Consider the following 19,349-nt stretch of genomic DNA (forward strand, 5'->3'; position numbering starts at 1 on the left):
GCTGTGTATGATGAAAAAGCAACCATGAGCAGCCACTCGCTGGAAGCAACCTGGAGTACAATAGAGGGTAGGTGATGGTACTTGCAGGAAATTGATGATAAGCTGCATTCAGTCTGCTACTAACTTCTTTATTTATTAATTTGCAATTCCCCCTCTCTTTGCTGATTAAGCAGAGCGCCTGCAGAAATAATATAACACATAAAACATACCACTAAAATCATTATTCAGGAAAATAATTCTGTTTCATAAATGAGCTCTTGTGATACTAACATTAAACTACTGATGTGGAATAATGGTTTGAATCATTTGTCTTCATTATTTTCTACTGTATTTATTTTTGTAAGTGTAGATGATTACTTGTTCATTTGGTCCCTTGCAGACATAGATCACCTTGAGCTCCTGAAGGGAAAGGGAATATTAATCTAATCACATAATAGTTTAAGGAACATTAAGGAAATGCCTTCTCTGTAATAAATTATACTTATCTTGCAACTGGAGGCATTAGTTTTGGGGCAGACTACCAAACAAAATATTGAAATCTGTAAAAAGAAAATATCGGTATCTGTTTCCAAATTCATAAACCTAAAACACAGGAGAAGAAACTCAAGACATTGTTGAGATCATTTAAAACTCCACCTACTACCTCAGCCAGGAACAGGTTGAAAGGTTCATACTGGCTAGCTTTATGTCCTGACCTATTTAGTCACAGGATTAAATTGTTAGAAGAATTTTCTTGGTCCATTTCCTGAGCTGGGTTACAAATAAACACAAGAGGCAGCTGTTAGAAGTAGAGTAGTTTATTCAGCCAACCACACACAATCGTTGAAGGTAGCCTACACCGTTAGAGACGGTGGGTCAGTGGCTAGGATGCTGAGCTTGTCAATAGAAAGGTTGGCAGTTCAGAGATTTGAATCCCTAGTGCCGCGTAATGGAGTGAGCTCCCGTTACTTGTCCCAGCTTCTGCCAGCCTAGCAGCATGTTAAAAATGCAAGTAGAAAAATAGGGACCACCTTTGATGGAGAGGTAACAGTGTTCCGTGTGCCTCTGATGTTTAGTCATGCCAGCCACATGACCACGGAGAGGTCTTTGGACAGCGCTGGCTCTTCGGCTTTGAAACGGAGATGAGCACCGCCCCCTAGAGTCAGGAATGACTAGCACATATATGCGAGGGGAACCTTTACCTTTACCTTTACCTTACTACAGATATATATTATGACAAGTGGGCTATGATGTTTAGATATGCAGATTGAGGTTCCTGCCCTAGGCTTTGACTGTGAGGTGTATGTTTAGATGTATTAGAATTGTTGCCCTGAGGATGTGTTAAACCCAGGAAGGAAGAACCTTCCTAGGTGTGGATTATTATGAGAGAGTCTGGCATCTTCCCTTTTATTCTAAGTGTTAGGACTGTATATTTATTCAAGGGACAGAAGTTACTAAAAGAGGAGGCGCAAATCGAAAGCCTTTAAATACCAGTGTTCTTTTCTATGTTCTTTTCTATTTAAATCCTTACAGTATATCATAAAAAGTTATGAAATAAGCACAAAAACTTTACATGTCACCTTACTCCCCTTTTCACTTACTATTAATTCATACAAGCACTGCTATCCGTCCCAAATTATGTATACAATATGCCTTTTTTCAGGATTTTTAAAAAAGAAAAATGTCCTTAGGGAATTAAACTCCTTAAAGATGAATATTCCTTAAAGCTTCAGAGTTATTTTCTGTATAACTGAGCCAAATGAAAATCACTTTTTCAAGCTAATCCGAACTTCAAAAGTTCACATATAGCAGGGTATAGTTGATACCTCCCAAATGTAAAAATGGGAAATTGGAACAGAATCTGTCTGTGAAAATCTTTGGCTTATCTGGCCCAATTTAGCATTATTCATTTGAGTTATTCTGGGCTCACTTATAGTATACTGGCTGGATGGTTGGTTGGTTGCTTGGTTGAAAAACCTGAAGCCATCATTTTAAATCAGTTACAAAAACTTGTTAATTTGCTACAAAACTTGCACTGATAATTTTTGAGTATCTATCATACACAGCTACCATTTTATATTGGAATTAGCAGTCAAAATTCTATGCATTTCAACTTAGAAATAACTTATAAACCCACAAAAAGTCTATGTTTATAATAACAGGAATAACTACATTGCATTTCTTTTTCATTATAATTTTTATATACAGAGAGAGAGACCACACTTGGAATACTGCATCCAGGTTTGGTCACACAATGTAAACAAAATGTTGGAATTCTTGAAAGAGTGTAGAGAAGAGCAACAAAGATGATTAAGGGACTGGAGGCTAAAACATATAAAGATTGGTTGCTAGAATTGGGTATCACTAGCTTAATGAAAAGAAGGACTAGAGGTGACATGATAGCAGTGTTCCAATATCTAAAAATGAGGTTGCCCCAAAGAAGAGGAGTCAACCCATTCTCCAAAACACCTGAAGGTAGGAGAAGAAGCAAGGGATGGAAACTAATCAAGGAGAGAAGCAATCTAGAACTAAGGAGAAATTTCCTGACAGTTAGAACAATTAATCAGTGGAACGACTTGCCTCCAGAAGTTGTGGATGCTCCATCACTGAATTTTTTTAAGAAGAGCTTGGACAACAATTTGTCTGAAATAGTATAGGGTTTCCTGTCTGAGCACGGGGTTGGACTAGAAGATCTCCAAGGTCCCTTCCAACTCTTATTCTGTTATAAGCTGCCTCGATCACCAAAGTAAGTTTAGGTAATACTCAATGAACTAATGAATACATTTTAAAAGAAAAAGAAAACCAATCAACCAGTAATAAAAGAAAAACTGCATTAAACTCCACATTGGGAAAAACAGCATAAATCAAATAAGGATTAAAATTCAGGGTCATAAATCACCCTGCAGACACCATTAACAGCAGATAAATAATTATGTTTTACTACACTTATTTCCACAATTAGGCCTTAATATAGACTCGCACATGTGTTTGGCTGTGTTTTGCATATGTGTTTAGCACCTTTTTAAAATGCTTTATCTTCCAAAATTCCCCAGACTGTGGGCCATGACTATTAGCACATGGGGAGAGGCAGCTCAGGAGCAATCCTGTCTCAGGCCACTCCCACTTCCAAAGGTCTCAGTCAAATTGCCCATCAGAGCCTGCTCCATGCCAAACAGTGCAAAAAGAGTGTTAAAGTTAAAAGTCTTTATTGCCATGTCATAAAATTCTTGAGAGTAATCAGAGATAGCTAGCCAGAGTTTTAAGGCATGCCTTGATATTTGAGGCAATAGTCTTCTGATAGCAGGAGAAAGGCTTAGACATTATCTGGAACAGCCCTATATTTTGGCAACAGGAAATTATATGAGCTGATCTGATTGTCAAGCAAGAGATTGGGTGTAGGTCCAAAAGTCAGAATGACAGGAACAGATGTTCAGAGTTCAAGAGTTGTGCGAGGGCTTGATGGCTCTTCTTACAGCTTAAGGGCTGGAGTAACTAAATTAGGGCCATTGATTTCTTTTCCTCTCAAGGATCCTCTCAAAGATAATGCTTTGATCAAGAGCTGATGATGTGCTCTTGAACTAGGCAACCAGACAATTTATAGAAAGGATAGGAACAACAGCCTGTCAGAACATGATAAAACAGACTGACAATTCACTTAACAGATGACTTAATGACTTAACTCATGACATCATCAAAATTTCAAGAGATGGCCCACTGTTCAAATACAATGATGGCTCAGTAGCTCCACAATTTTGCAGAGTTATTTGCAAAAATGAGTCCATCAAACGCATATTCATACATACAATAAATTCAATTGCCAAAACCAACATCAGCCATAACAAACTTTGCTCATGTCCAGACTTATCCATATTGCAAAGAATCCACTCCCGTGAACTCCGATTAGAATTTAAAAGACGTCAAGAACAAGGACATACTGACTTATACATCGACTACCATGCCAACTGTATCAAAAGAAAGTCCCACAACCCACATCCTAACACCCAATCCTCCTCCATCCAACTCCCAATCATCCAAAACTAGGCACGCACACCCCAAATTTCCTCTATAACAACTACTACCGACCTTAAATGCAAGCTACTTAATGCAAGAAGCCTTGTAAATAAAATACCTGAATTCCTCCTCTTACTAAATACGGCTATATTTGACATTATATTTGTCTGTGAAACTTGGCTGAATACATCCCTCCCTGACTCTATTACCAGAGTTAGAGACTATCATGTTTACAGGTCAGATCGTGAAATCCGTAGAGGAGGTGGTATTGTTATCTTCTACAAAAAGTCCCTACATCTAAAAAATATTCAAGTTACATGTGAACTTGCTCTTCCTGAGACCATCGTCTGCGACCTGTCCTTAAATACCACACTTCAATTCTTACTTTGTTACAGAGCCCCAGATTACGACATTAAACATGCGAACAAGTTAACTTCACTACTAACCAGCCTCCTGCCCACACCCAATAAGCTTTCTTGGTGACCTTAATTTACCACTTATTAATTGGACCCTAAATGAATGTACAACTGAACCTATACATGCAACCCTGTACAATACTGTAACTAATCTGGGACTTGATCAACTAGTAACTAACAACACTAGACTCAACAACTGCCTTGATCTCATCTTCTGCAACAGTTTAAACTCAATTTATGGAGTACAAATAAAAGAACCCTTTTCTAACAGCAACCACAGCATAATTGACTTTTGTCTCAACTTATGCCCTCACAAAAATCATCATAATGATGGGATTCCCAGTTATAACTTTAAAAAAGCCAACTATGATCTCATAAACAATGAACTCTCATCTCTTAATTGGCAAATTCTATAATCACTGGCTGTAATACTGCTGACGACCATTACAAAATTTTCTTGCGCGAAGTCAAAAGAATCATTAAACTTTATGTACCACTAATATCCCCCAAAACCAGAAAAAATAAACTACCAATAACAATAAGAAAACTACAATCCAGAAAAAAATCTCTTTGGCGAAAAAACAAAACTAACTATGCAGCTAACTTCAAAAACCACTACAAAAATTTATGCCAACAAATAAAGACTGAATGTACCAATTATCACATCAAGCAAGAAGAAAACCTTCTATGCACAAAATCCACCCATGCCTTCTATAATTTTGCAAACATCAAACTTAAAGACTTGAGATCCATCCCACCCCTAAAAGGACCAAACAATGAAGATTGTATTGACGAAACCATTAAAGCCAATCTCTTTAACACGTTCTTCAGCTCAGTCTTTGCAAACAGCAACAACACATACCCAATATTTCCGAGTCGTAATACAGACAATTACAATGATTACAGTGATCTTATACATATTGATTTTACAGAAGACAATGTTGAAAAGGCACTACGCAATCTAAAACCATCTCTATCTATTGGACCTGATGAACTATGTGCATACTTCTTAAAAAAGCTTTCCATTGCAATTGCAGAACCTCTAAGTATAATTTTTGAAAAATCTTTCAGTACCAGCACCTTGCCCTACCAATGGTCCCAAGCCAGGGTCATCCCTATCTTCAAAAAGGGAGACCCTAGCCTAGTTGAAAATTACAGACCAATCTCTTTATGTTGCATCATCTGCAAAGTCATGGAATCAATCATTAACCAATCTATTACCCTATACCTAAAGACAAACAACCTACTTTCTAACAAACAATTCGGTTTCAGAAAAAAATTATCTTGTAATCTACAACTACTACATTGCAAAAACATATGGACTACACCTCTCAATCAGGGCAAAGCAATAGACGCAGTTTACATAGACTTCTGTAAAGCTTTTGATTCAGTGGTACATGACAAATTATTTCTAAAACTAAAATCCTATGGCATTTCTGGACTCCTACATAAATGGATAGCTACCTTCCTGTCAAACAGACAACAACTGGTCAAAATAGGAAGCGCTCTATCAAATCCTGTACATGTTAATAGCGGTGTTCTCCAAGGCAGTGTCTTAGGTCCAACACTCTTCATACTTTACATAAATGACCTTTGTGATCATATTAAAAGCAACTGTGTTCTCTTCGCTGATGATGTTAAAGTATTCAACACCACCAACAATGCAACTACCCTTCAAAAAGACTTTAACTATGTGTCAGATTGGTCTAACAAGTGGCAACTTCAAATATCAACCAACAAATACTCTCTTTCATATTGGCAAAAAAAATCAAAACATAAATTACAAATTAGATGGACATGACCTTGTAGATGACCCTCACTCTGTCAAGGACCTTGGAGTACTCATTTCTAATGATCTAAGTGCCCGAGCCCACTGTAACAACATTGCCAAAAAGGCATTAAGAGTTGTTAACCTAATCTTGCGTAGCTTCTTCTCTGGTAATGTTGTACTACTAACTAGAGCATACAAAACATTTGCTAGACCAATCTTGAATACAGCTCATCTGTCTGGAACCCCCACTGCATATCAGACATAAATACAATCAAGAGAGTCCAAAGATATTTTACGAGAAGAGTGCTCCATTCCTCTAACCACAATAAAATACCTTATGCCACCAGACTTCAAATTTTGGGCTTAGACAACTTAGAACTACGCCGACTTCAGTATGACCTAAGCATAGTACATAAAATTATCTGCCACAATGTACTTCCTGTCAGTGACTATTTCAGCTTCAACCACAACAATACATGAGCAAATAATAGATACAAACTCAAGGTAAACTGCTCCAAACTCGATTGCAGAAAATATGACTTCAGTAATAGAGTGGTCAATGCCTGGAATGCATTACCTGACTCTGTAGTTTCTTCCCCAAACCCCCAAAACTTTAACCGTAAACTGTCTACTGTTGACCTCACCCCATTCCTAAGAGGTCTGTAAGGGGCGTGCATAAGTGCACCAGCGTGCCTACTGTCCCTGTCCTAATATTCCTTTTTACTTACTCTTTTCATGTATTCAAATTATGTTTATACTTTTACCTGTTATTTTATATATGCTTGACAAATAAACTTATGATTATGACTTATTATTATGATTAAAGCTAACAGATATGAAGCATCTTGGATAATCTTAAAGCAATCACTTTTAACTTATTGAGGCATGAACTTTGTGGATTGCAACTCCTTTTGTGAAATGCATGTAGCAAATAATACATATGCATTTTGTGAGTGGGATAAAAAAAATATTTTCTACTTACAAGAAATAAGTTCAAAAAGGTAAACAAGATGTGCAAAAGCAGATTACTATGCAAATCACATATTAATGTGAAAATCAATTAGAGGAATAAAAGATTGAATCAGCAGGGATGTAACCTACTATGGATTAATCAGCATAGAAAAATAAATAAATAAAGGTAAAGACAAATAACTTTCAAAGGAACAATTATTTTTTAAAATGAGATGGCTATTTCCAGTATTTACCGAGTCCAAGTTTCAGGGTCAGAACAGATAAGATGGCAATCTAAAATTTGCATTGATATGTTTTCCCCTATGGATTATACAGTGGGGTTAGGCACAGGCCGCAGTGAAGGATCATAAATTGTATAGGCCTGCATTAGACGATGCCTTTTGTTATGAAGCTTTAATGTGATGGATAGTTTGCATTAGCCTGCCCATAATTTAGTCTCACTCAAGAATAACTATGACATTGTTTAGGCACATAATCAGAGCTATTAAATGAGCAATTAATTATGCTATTAATCACTGTGCCTTCATTAATTATAACAAAGAGGAATCCCTAAGAGAATCACCTAATAAACTGAACATTGCATCCATCTAAATTCAGTTTATCTGTTGGAGCATGAAACAAGTTTTAAGTGGCTGTATTAAAATTGTGATGGTACAAAAGAAAAATGGGAAAAATGAGCACATGGTTCTAGTCAAGCATAATATGGCAAAGATTTGCTAGCACCCCTTTTATTGTGCAAATTTTATTTTTCAAAACTCAATTGTTTTTGTGAATCTATGTTAAAGAATTATTACCCTTTTCTTTTCTGCATTTAATATTTGGGGAGGGAGTTGAGGGCAACAGATAACAGGTTGGTGATTAAAATAGGAAAAACTCTGTTATGTGGATAAGGCAAATTTTAAGGAAGATTTTATAATTACATTGCATTAATCTTATTTTAGATTTATTTTAAATTACATGCTTCCTTCCACAAAATGGCAAGAAGCTAAGCTGGTGACTTCTCTAGATCATGGTTGAAGGGAACTTTCAGGTACTGTATAGAGAAATGTAACTTTGAAATAAAACAAAAAAAGTACCATGAGAATCTTCCATTAGAGCAGGGGTGTCAAACTGATGGCCCGCGAGCCGGATGTGTCACATTCAGGCCATGCCCACCCAGCCCTGCGAATGGGAAAAACATCGGGAAACATCACCAGCAATGTGATGTGGTGAATTTGACACCCATGTAAGGATGCTGTCCTAAAGACTGAAATCAAATAGGATTGAAAACTGCTGGAATCAAATGTATCTGGATAGGCCTCTTCCTCAGAAAAGATGGAGGAGGAATGGAGCAGGATGAAGAAAATACTTGTCTAGACAGAGACCCTTTTTCAGTAATAACTCTGAAAATAAATTTACTCAAGCCAGTTACTAATAAAATAGTATCTCCAATTAAAATGGGGGCATTTAGATACATAGGATGAAGAATTCAATCCCTTTTCATGCTATTTTTTATGGACTTCTCAAGAAGGAATGAAGAGAGAGTAATGTCAACCCTTCCCCATAAATTTTATTTAACCTTTTCTTTTATTATTTTGTCCTGAAAGTTTTTAAGGAATATTATACAAAAGGAATTGAAAATTCAGCACTTATGGGTATTTTAGCATATGTGCTCCATACAGTGTCCATGGAAATCAAAATTCAATAATTTAAATAATAATTTCAGGGAACATTGAATTGTTGTAGGATGATCACATGTCATGTGTTGTGATGGCCTCATTTGAAATTTTGTGAGATTTGGGGCAAGTATGACAACTTGCAATATTTTATGTTCTACTGGAATTTTGGTCATATTTGTCTTTAATTTTTCTCTTATTTTATTTTTGAACACTCCAAGATTTACTGATTAGTAATGGATGTTAGAACAGATGTTGGAAACCAAAAGATGGTGGAAACCAACTTACTAGAAAAACTGATCAGGGAGCAACAAATTCACCATTTTTTTATAAGAAAGATTTTAATTAACATTGTGTTCTGCCCGAGCTCCGGATTTCCAAGGATTGTAACACACACCAACGGTCCATATCAAAGTTATAACATACCAAGAATAAGCAAAGTCTGGCAAAGGTAGGCAACCAGCCCAGAAAGCAAGATACGATAAGACACTCACTCTCCAAAATGCTCTGTATTAATTACACGTTGTTTCCAGCAAGAAATTATTAACTGCGCATGACTTAAATAGGCTAAGGGAGTGGCCAATTATCCTCAAACCTTACTCTCGAGGAGACCTCCTCCTCCTGAGTAGCCACTCCTGCCTTTTGGCAACCCTGCGTGCTCGAGCATTGAGGAGAGGCTCCTCCACTTCGCTCTCTCCACTTGAAGGAGCCTCTGGAGGTTCTGAAGGCCCTGGCTGAGTCTCTGCCTCTGGCACCACATCTTCTTCAGCCTCCTTGCTGTCCGAAGCGAGCGCCAGCTGCGCAGGCTGCTGGCGCGACCCCACACCAGCCTCCTCGTCGTCGGGATCAGCCACGATCCATGCAGGCCGCTGGCGGGCCACAACACATTGTAGGAAATTTCTCTGAATGGAATTCATCCAAATATTAATGAAAATGCATGATTCTTGGAAATGGCATTATTAGATTACAGAATCTTATTAAATGCTTTTTGATGCTACCAACAGCTGATTATAAAAAGAAATGTCTCAGAAGTTCTACAAGTGTTTATATCTATTCTTATCTATATAAAAAAAAACAGGTAAAGGTTTCCCCTGTCCACTCATATCTGATGTGTGAGTGGTGCTCATCTTCATTTCTTAGCTGAGATGGTGCTCATCTCCATTTCTTAGCTGAGGGAGCCAGCATTTTCTGTAGTCATGCAGTTAGCATGACTATACGCTAAGGCACATAGAATGCTGTTATGTTCCCACTGAAGTGGTATCTATCTACTCACATTTGCATGCTTTTGAACTGCTAGGTGGACAGGAGTTGGGGCAAGTAATGGGAGCTCGCCCTGTCATGTGGCACTCGGGTCCCAAATTTGGGTTCCAGCTGACAAGCTCAGAGTCTTTAAATATTGAGCATTGCATCCCCTAATCTTATTGAGCGCCAAAGAATTGAGGCCTTTGAACTATGGTGCTGGAGAAGACTCCTGTGACTCCCTTGGACTGCAAAGCAATCAAACCAGTCAGTCCTAGAGGAGATCAACCGTGACTGCTCTTTAGAAGGCCAGATCCTGAAGATGAAACTCAAATATTTTGGCCACCTAATGAGAAGGAAGGACTCACTGGAGAAGAGCCTAATGCTGGGAAAGATTGAGGGCAAAAGAAGAAGGGGACGACAGAGAATGAGGTGGCTGGATGGAGTCCCTGAAGCAGTAGGCGTCAGCTGGACTCCAGAGGATGTTATAGGACAGGAAGACTGGAGGAACATTGTCCATGGGGTCGCAATAGGTTGGACACGACTTTGCAGCTAACAACAACAACATCCCCTAATCTGTATAAAAAGGAGAATACGAATAAATAGTTTATACTTTCCTCTCACAAGCATGCTGAATATTATTCACCTTGGTTGTTATGGGCAACCTCCTTCTTTAGAGAAGAACCTGGGGAAGTAGAAATCATAAACAAACCTCTTTACCAGCAACATGTGGAAAAAGTAAGCAAACAATAGGACCATGATTTTATAGAAATAGTTTTAACAGACATGAGGGTTTTGTGTCATCTATTATGATGAGATGTTTTTTTCTATTTTTCTTTTAAATGTCCAAAGATAGAGCAACATTTTTGCTTATTCCTTTTTGTGTTTAGGTTTGTAGGCCTTCAAGATTGTTTTAAAGCTCTAAGTATTTGGTAACTTATACCAGTTAGAGGCAATCTCTCATGTTCATGAACCATTTTTGTTTTAAGCGAATATGTTAGAAATATTTAAATTAAATGCAGACTCTCTTTTGCAGCTGCTTTTAGCAGTACTTCACTTACGTCCCAGCAGATTTCTTTTCATGTGAGGAGTGAATGAAGGTCAGGAGGCTGTACAGTTTTACTGCAGGCTCAGCACAATTTAATGTATTTTAGGCAACTGAAATTCATGTCATAAATCAAAAATCAGTTATTCAGGAAAAGAATTCATTTCTATTGAAGGGCTGTGCCTTACCTCATCTGAAGTGAATTATCAAGTATCAGGGCAGTATTAAAATTGAATAATGAAGCAGCACCCCTTGGCTGTTTTGAAGGGCTAGCTAATCTAGTTATGTTAGTGGGTGAAGAAATGAGTGTTCATTTCCAGAATATTTGACAAAACTCTATATAAGCCTTTCACACTGATCTCGCCAAGTGCTCACCTGGACATGTTTTGCAAGAGGATATCTTGCACTAACCAATTTAATAGGATGCAGAGTTTTCAGGGCAGTTAATAAACTGAATTCTGAGAGGGTCAGGATGCTTCCACAGATACAAGTTACTTCTGCAAAGGTTTTCAAAAAGGCACTGCACTTCCAGCAATTGGGACATGATCCTTTTTTCCTGGGTTGAGCTTCCTGAAGCCACCCATTACTCTCTTACACTTAGTTAGGGGGTTTCTGACTAGCATAACTACAGGAGCACCAGAGCAGTTCATAAGACCCTGTTCAGCAATCTAACACTGCAGAATTACCAGCCGAGATTGTTCTCCAGACATCTTCAATCAGATGAGATTGAATTAGAAAGGGAGGCTGGTTAGAGAGGAGTCTTCTTTCAGGTCTCCCAGGTAAACCAGACATGACTAGATGAATTAAAACTACTTTATTGTAAGGCTACATTAACAGAATATTGCAAGAGTGAAAGTATAAACTTCCTACCGTTACTTTTAATTGCTTGATTCATTGAGGCAGGTCCTCCCTAAGTTTATTTCTCTGACCATTAAACCACTGGGAACTTCTGTCTCTTTTGTCTGTTTGCTAAGTAGCATCTCTTCCCCTCATTGAAGCATTCCATTTACAACTTCAGACAGTACTGAAAAAGGTCTTTATAGGGATGTCTTTCTGTAAAGCAATCTCACACACACCGAATACCCAAGCTTCCTAATCTGTTCATTACATTAATTTGTGGTGACAAAAACTCACCTTAAGAAATAAGTCAATGCAACTAGATAGGTCCAAACTAGTTTCTCTAGTAAGTTAGCAAAAATACAGTGATCACTGGACTCCTACCCAGGACTAGACAAGAGCCACAAGACCAGGGGTGAAATCTAACATGTTCTGGAGAACCGGTAGCAGAAAATTTGAGCAGTTTGGAGAACCGTCAAATACCACCTCTGGCTGGCCCCCGAGTGGGTTGGGAATGAGGATTTTGTAGTATCCTTCCCCTGGAGTCAGGTGGGAATGGAGAGTTTGCAGCATCCTTCCCCTGCCACGCCCACCAAGCTACACCACGCCCACAGAACCAGTAGTAAAAAAAACTGGATTTCACCACTGCACAAGACTAATTAGCACAGATCTTATACATGTTCACAGAGAATTAAAGGGAATATAGAGTAAATGGATAATTAGTTTACAATTTAGGTAAGGATTGCTGATGGTATTGCTGAAGGAAGCAGATTATCCTCTTGTCTAGTTCCAGAATAGCTTATAACAGCAGTCTTTAAATTGTTTGGTGTCAGGAGCCCTTTACATTTTTAAAAAAATGATTGAGGATCCAAAAAAGGCTTTGGTTTATTTGGCTTGTATCTACTGATATTTACTGTATTAGAAATTAAAACTGAAATTGAAACATTTAAAAATAGTTGACTTCACAGATTTCCCGACAGTCCCCAGACCACATTTTGAGAACCAGTGGCTTATACTATATAGACATTAGCTCACCAGAGACACAGAAGCCATGCAAATTGTCTCCATTTCATTATGGTAATAGCAATATTGACATTATGAACTACCAGTAGGTAGTATAACCAAGGCAAAGCTAATGAATTTATTATCTGCATCCTTTTAGCTGATCAGAATTGTGAGAGTATCAGGTCTGCAGGTGAAAGTCCTTGTGGTCAGTCAGTCAGGATGTTATGCCAAAGAGAGAATAAATGAATTAGAGTGTATATTGAGATTTGCAATTCTTCAATTTCACTGCAGTTGACCTCATTTTATCTGTGGGGTGGTGGTGGAGCAGTGACTTATATGTTTACTCAAGTTAGTTCTTTCTAACTATTTGCTGCTATACTTAGCAAGGCAGGTCAAAGCACCTTTCTAAAAACCAGCATTTCTAATGTCACTTTAAATTTCAGTACAGTTCTACCTACTCCAGCAATGCGCACATTAATATATTTTTATCCCTCCTGTCCTTTAGGAGCTCAAGATGATGCATATAACATTCATCTTTTAATTTCATGCTCACAGCAACCTTATCAAGTATGTAAGAGTGAGATGTGGTGACTGGACTTCTTTTTTTTTTTTCTTTTTTTTTTTTGTGAATGAGAATAATAATGATCAGAGTACTGGAAGCTAAGTTTTATGAAAACTTGGTTTTATCGAAGTTTTATGGAAACTAATCAAGGAGAGATCCAACCTAGAACTAAGGACACATTTTCTAATAGTAAGAACAATCAACTAGTGGAACATCTTGTCTTCAGAAGTTGTGGGTGGTCCATCACTGAAGGGGTTTAAGAAGACAACCGTCTGTTATAAAAGGTATAAGGTCTTCTATGTGAGCAGGGAGTTGGGCTAGAAGACCTACCAGGTCCTTTCCAACTCTGTTATTCTATTCTGTTCTGTTCTGAATTAAATTTGAGAGAAGTAGAGCTTTCTCCGTGGGGGCTCCCACCCTTTGGAATCAACTCCCCCTGAGGCTCCGGTTGACCCCTGACCTTTGCACCTTCTGCCGCGAATTAAAAACATGGCTGTTCAAATTGCCCAGCCTGGACTGATGGGGTTTGGATTATTTTAATATGTTTAATATGTGTTTAATATGTATTTTAACATGTTTTATCTGGTTTGGTTTTAATTGTTGTGAGCCGCCCTGAGTCCTATGGAGATAGGGCGGCATACAAATCAAATAAATCATCATCATCATCATCATCATCTTTGGCTTTGGATAAGGATAACATAGTAGCATTTTTCATCAACTGGCATTAACATTTCTATGAACAAGACACATAAAAGATGACACTGCATTTATGTGTTATAAAAACATTGTAATAATAAAAATAATTTGATGTTGGAATCAGTAATTAAAAGATATGACCTTTTCCGGACATAGTTGTAACTGTTTTAGTTGTATTTTAATAGCTTTGTTTCCATGAAATGTGTGGAGCCAGATTTTAGGGCAGCATAAAAGATTCAAACTGTACTTCTGAAGATGAATTGAATAAAAAATAGAGGTACAATTCACTTTGTATTTCTTTTAAAAAAATCATCCAAATGTGCAAACATATAATTGCAGTCTTAATTTTCCAGTTTATGATTCATAAACTGGCAGTGAGAAACAATTAATGAGTTATGTTCCTAGCATACCAGCAGAAAGAAAAGACAAATGTAATAGTGATACCCTGGTACTTTTGAATGCAGTTGATGACAAATGTGCTTTCTTTGAATCAGTGGCCAATTATTTTTTTCATACAATGTTTAAATTGGCCTGTTTAGGCTTATTGGATGCAAAAGAAAAGCTGAAAGGTTGCACATTGAATAATGAGAAAGAATTTTGGCTGCTGCCGGTAACTATGTAAGAATGAGGAATGGTCCACATAATTTATGGTATAGAAAAATAGGTTCTTCAGCATAGCCAAAGGTACAAATCTATTGGCAGTGATGAGGCTATGCTGTCTCACTTGAGCATATGTTTCCTATAGAGAGTAGGCAAGATCTCTAACATTTTACTTATGTAATGTCTGCTCTTTTAATAATCAAATTATTTCATTCTCAAGATAAGGGACCTTCTGCGTTATTGCTAGATACTTTTAAGCTTATCTAAATACATGGATGTACTCATATTTTTTCAAAGATCTTAATCATTGTCCTACCCCATAAACAGCCCAGAAAATAAACCACCGGAAATCATTATCAATGAATATGCACAAATACAACTGCAAGACATGGTCCAAAAAATGCGACAAAGAACAGCTACTTATAAAGAAAAGGTGACTAATCCAATAATGTCTTCACCAGAAATCAGTCCAACCGCATGTAAGTTGTGGAAGCTGTACCTTTTTTACTTACCTTGTGTTACGAGTGGCTTGAAGGTAATGAATTGGGACTGTGAATCATGTTCTCCAGCTGGGTTAATTTTAGGGTATTACCATCCTGGTCAGATATGTACAATACTAACCCAGGAAGTTACCCTTTATCTACTAAGTCATTTTTATACTTTATCCAATGCTTGACAAGAGCCTTAATTATTCATCCTCAAAGAAATATCAGTACAGAAATATAGTGAGAGTATAGTGAACTGCCTGTGGGTCACAAGTATTTAGCTCTGTAAAATAGTATTCTTCTCAAGTTTCAGTATGCCCATGATCCCAACCTGAAACACAGAATTTATTTCCAAGAACACCCACAACATGGAAGTACATAGGGTGGAAGGATATTTTTGGGAGAAGATGCTTCCTTTATCATGAAGCTACCTGACACAATTGCAGGTAGTTTTTAATTTAATGACAACCTTGAACAGTGACCGTTCAATTATGACAGTGATAAAAAAGTAACTTTTGACACCAATCCTCACATTTATAACCATTGCAGGTCTGTAAAGCAAAGAAAAACTGAAGTAAGACCATAAGCTCAGTTGTAGTTTCACTTAGCATCTGCTTCATTTAACAACTGGGTTGTCAGTTCCAATTGTGGTCACTAAATATGGACCACCTGAACTTTAAAATTCAAATTCCACCTGGGATGCCTTTTCTAACCTTTATTTCTCTATTAGTTTACAAATATATTTCTGTTCATAATGGGATTAATCCTGCCCAGATCACTTTTCTAAAGCAATAATAAATGTTTTTGGGGAAGTTGTAAAAAGTGTACCACAAGGATAAAGGATCTAGAATAAAATTCTGTAGTTGCAGTGAATTTTGGTGCATTTGAGAAAGTGGTATTAACTTTTTGACTCTCTAAAATTTATTTAGCACCCCAAAAGAAGCCCCCGCCCCCTGCTGCCAAAGAAGAAAAGAAAGAGGAAAAGAAAGAAGAAAGCAAACCTGAAGAGAAGCCAAGTTCTACAGTCAAGAAACGATCCATGAAAGAATATATGAACAAACTGAAACTGCCAGAAACCATAGATGCATTCACAGGTATAAGTCCAATTCTCCAGAGCAAGGAAGTGCTGGAGATAGTGAAATTCTCAGTGATTATCTTTGGACATGTAAAGACCTTTGCAGACATCAGGAGCTATTGCACTATAGATAAGTCAGCATGTTTTCCCTTTTGTTAACCTAGACTGACTATTAACTCTGCCCCAAAATATGGAATCTATTAATTGTTTGAAGATAGTGACTGAAGTTGAGCCTTCTAAAAATAACTTTGGTATACAGGTTAACTAATAAACAATCTATGCATCATTTTCAGACTGCAATTAAACATAGCAGCAAGTTATGATACTTTCCTTAGGCACTTCATTTATTTTTTCTGGAGAAATGCATTCCCAAATCCCAATGACAGTAACTTAAGCAAGCATATTATTTTTCTTTTCCAGATCGTCGCTATATAATGTGGTTATTCTTAGTTACTGTTGCTTATAACTGGAACTGCTGGTTCATCCCACTGCGATTAGTATTCCCAGTTCAAACATCCAGCAACATAATATACTGGATTGCTACAGACATCTTAAGTGACATCTGCTACATCTGTGATCTCCTGTTATTTCAGCCTCGAGTACAATTTGTGAAAGGGGGAGATATAATAGTAAGTAAAAAAGAAAGAGAGAACTGAGAACCCTGAAGCCTATTGGGCTGAGTTGATGTTTCTTACCAGAAAACATTAGATTCAAAAGCCCACTCAGAGATGAAGTTCAATGTTATTTGGGGGGTTAGAACAGAGTACCTTTTGTGCTACAAGCAGAACCCAGAAGACCCAATTGGGTGGCATCTATTACTATTGGTACCATCTTTGCATTGTTGTGCCACAGTCATTGCATTTCAATTTGCAGGTCTTTCTATTTTGTGATTTTCTCCAGTTCATTCCCTTCAGTTCTGCTGTCTCTGGGTACCACTACATCCACTATCCAGACATTTTTGTCTTTCTTACTGACCAGTGCTATGTTTGTAGTGTCTGTTATATGGCAGGTGCTTATCTGTTTGAATTCCAAAGTCCAAGAGTGCTGGTATTTCTTGCAGATAGGCAAATTCTGACTTGTTAGTGAACCTGAGAATCTACTTTTCTAATATAAAGGGGAGGTTTTATATCAGTGGTGGTTTGCTCCCGGTTTGGACCGGTTTGCAAGAAGCAGTAGTAAAACCGGTGGGAGGCCCCGCCCACTGCCCTGGATGTCGTCATCGGTGATCTGCGCATGCACAGAAGCAAGGCACGCACATGATCCCATTGGGAACTGGTAGTAAAGGTAAGTAGAACCCATCCCTGGTTTATATGTGTTCAATAGGATCTAAATGGGCAAAAAAATTCCTCAAAGCCACAATGCAGAAGAAGATTCCTGCCTGTTAGCTCAAGAACTATCTTCATACATAACGCAGGCTGCCAGTGTTGTTATTGAGTACACCCAATCCAAACTCAAGAATGGTTTTCCATTTGTAAAAAAAAATCATAATAACAATATTAATAGTAACACTACATTATTAGTTGTGGTAACCGTTTTAGTTCAATAGTGTCAGATCCAAGCCTAAAGATGACACAGTAAAATCGAATCAGATTCAATCCTTTATTTGCTTAAACCTAATGGACAGAATCTTGCTAAACCTTCTAACCTGCTAGATACTAAATCTATACTCCTCTACCCTAATAGATATGTTCTGAGGGATTCTAAGATGAGGCTACCCTGAACTTTTTCCCCCTGCTTCAGTGGTGGGTTGCTACCAGTTCGCCCCAGATCGGGGAAACCGGTAGTGGCGGCGGCAAGCTACACCCACCCACTCAGATGCTTCTGCACATGCGCAGACGTGTTGCGCGTGACCACAAACGCACACGAGCAAACCGGTAGCAAACTAAATTGAAACCCACTACTGCCCTGCTTCCTCATCTAGCTTGGACTGCACAGTCTCTTAATTTGGTCTTCTCTCTGATGAAATGTACTGCCTCCTCACTGGGAGAGCTCTGTGCTGTCCAGACTCTGCTCCACTGTTTCACCAAGTACATGTTCCATCATGAACAGGAAGCATAGTTTGTTAATAACCTGGCTTGCGACTTTCTGTTGAATAGCAGCTTTTTTTTTTTAACAATGTTGTAATTATTACATTGTCATAATTGTTATTATGTAAATCAGAGTTTCTCAACCCCAGGAACTTTAACAAGTAAAGTTGTTAAGTTGTAAATTCTTAAAACTGGCTTGGGGAATTCTGGAATTTGAAGTCAACACCTCCAAATGTTGCTGAGGTTGAGAAATGCTAATGTAAATCACTTAGTCTGCCTTTCTTAGTAGTATCCTAACTTGGCTGGTAACTCCTGCTTACTTTCTTTTCTGATTTCTCTTTGCTAGAAAAGGTTTCAGCTCTTCCTCTTAGCTGCTGGCTAGAATCACATCTTCCTACAGCTCTTACATGCTAGGAACTAGGACTGCAGTGTAAAACCTTCAATTTGGCCACTGAGTCCTTTAAACCTCATCAGCTCAAGAACAATCCTGTTCATTTTCAGTCAAAAAGACAGTTCCAATCATGCAATCAATTCTTTTAAAATGCACATGGAAGGCTACAGTTATAAGCAGGCTGTTGCCAAGTGAGAGAAGGCTAGATTTATTTTTAGAGTTCTGTTAAACTTCTCTGATAAGAAGATAGCATCATTTCCCCATTGGAGAACAACTTAAAAATAAACAACTAATCATTCTTAATAGATGTAATGCTGACAGTTCTAATGCTAATGAGAGCACATCCATCCGGTTTCTAAATGAAATAATTTGTGTAGTAGTGTTACTTCTAATGGCTCATCCCTGCTATAATTGCTACCAATAGATTTCAGCAAAGATTGATTACAATAATCATTACATTTTTCCTTAAAAAAACATAACAAAGCCCAAAATAAAAAAGTGTGGATTTAAAATGAGGCTGAAAATTTCTCATCCAAAATCATAGATTTTATTCTCCCTAAAAAAATTATTTACCTACCCTTCT

General features: G+C 37.7%; 1 protein-coding gene across 1 annotated transcript in view; it reads left to right on the top strand.

Annotated features, from left to right (window-relative positions):
- The window catches only part of CNGB3 (cyclic nucleotide gated channel subunit beta 3), a 54,172-nt gene that overhangs the window by 4,440 nt on the left and 30,383 nt on the right, over positions 1 to 19,349 (top strand). Inside the window, exons 2-5 of the mRNA XM_070942150.1 lie at positions 653 to 658; positions 15,116 to 15,267; positions 16,203 to 16,367; positions 16,769 to 16,977. Coding sequence (XP_070798251.1) covers positions 653 to 658; positions 15,116 to 15,267; positions 16,203 to 16,367; positions 16,769 to 16,977 — 532 coding nt within the window. The remainder of the gene's footprint in view (positions 1 to 652; positions 659 to 15,115; positions 15,268 to 16,202; positions 16,368 to 16,768; positions 16,978 to 19,349) is intronic.

Source organism: Pituophis catenifer, unplaced genomic scaffold, assembly GCF_029215685.1.
Source record: "Pituophis catenifer annectens isolate HBS135680 unplaced genomic scaffold, rPitCat1.0.hap2 SCAF_3, whole genome shotgun sequence".
NCBI classification, from domain to species: domain Eukaryota; kingdom Metazoa; phylum Chordata; class Lepidosauria; order Squamata; family Colubridae; genus Pituophis; species Pituophis catenifer.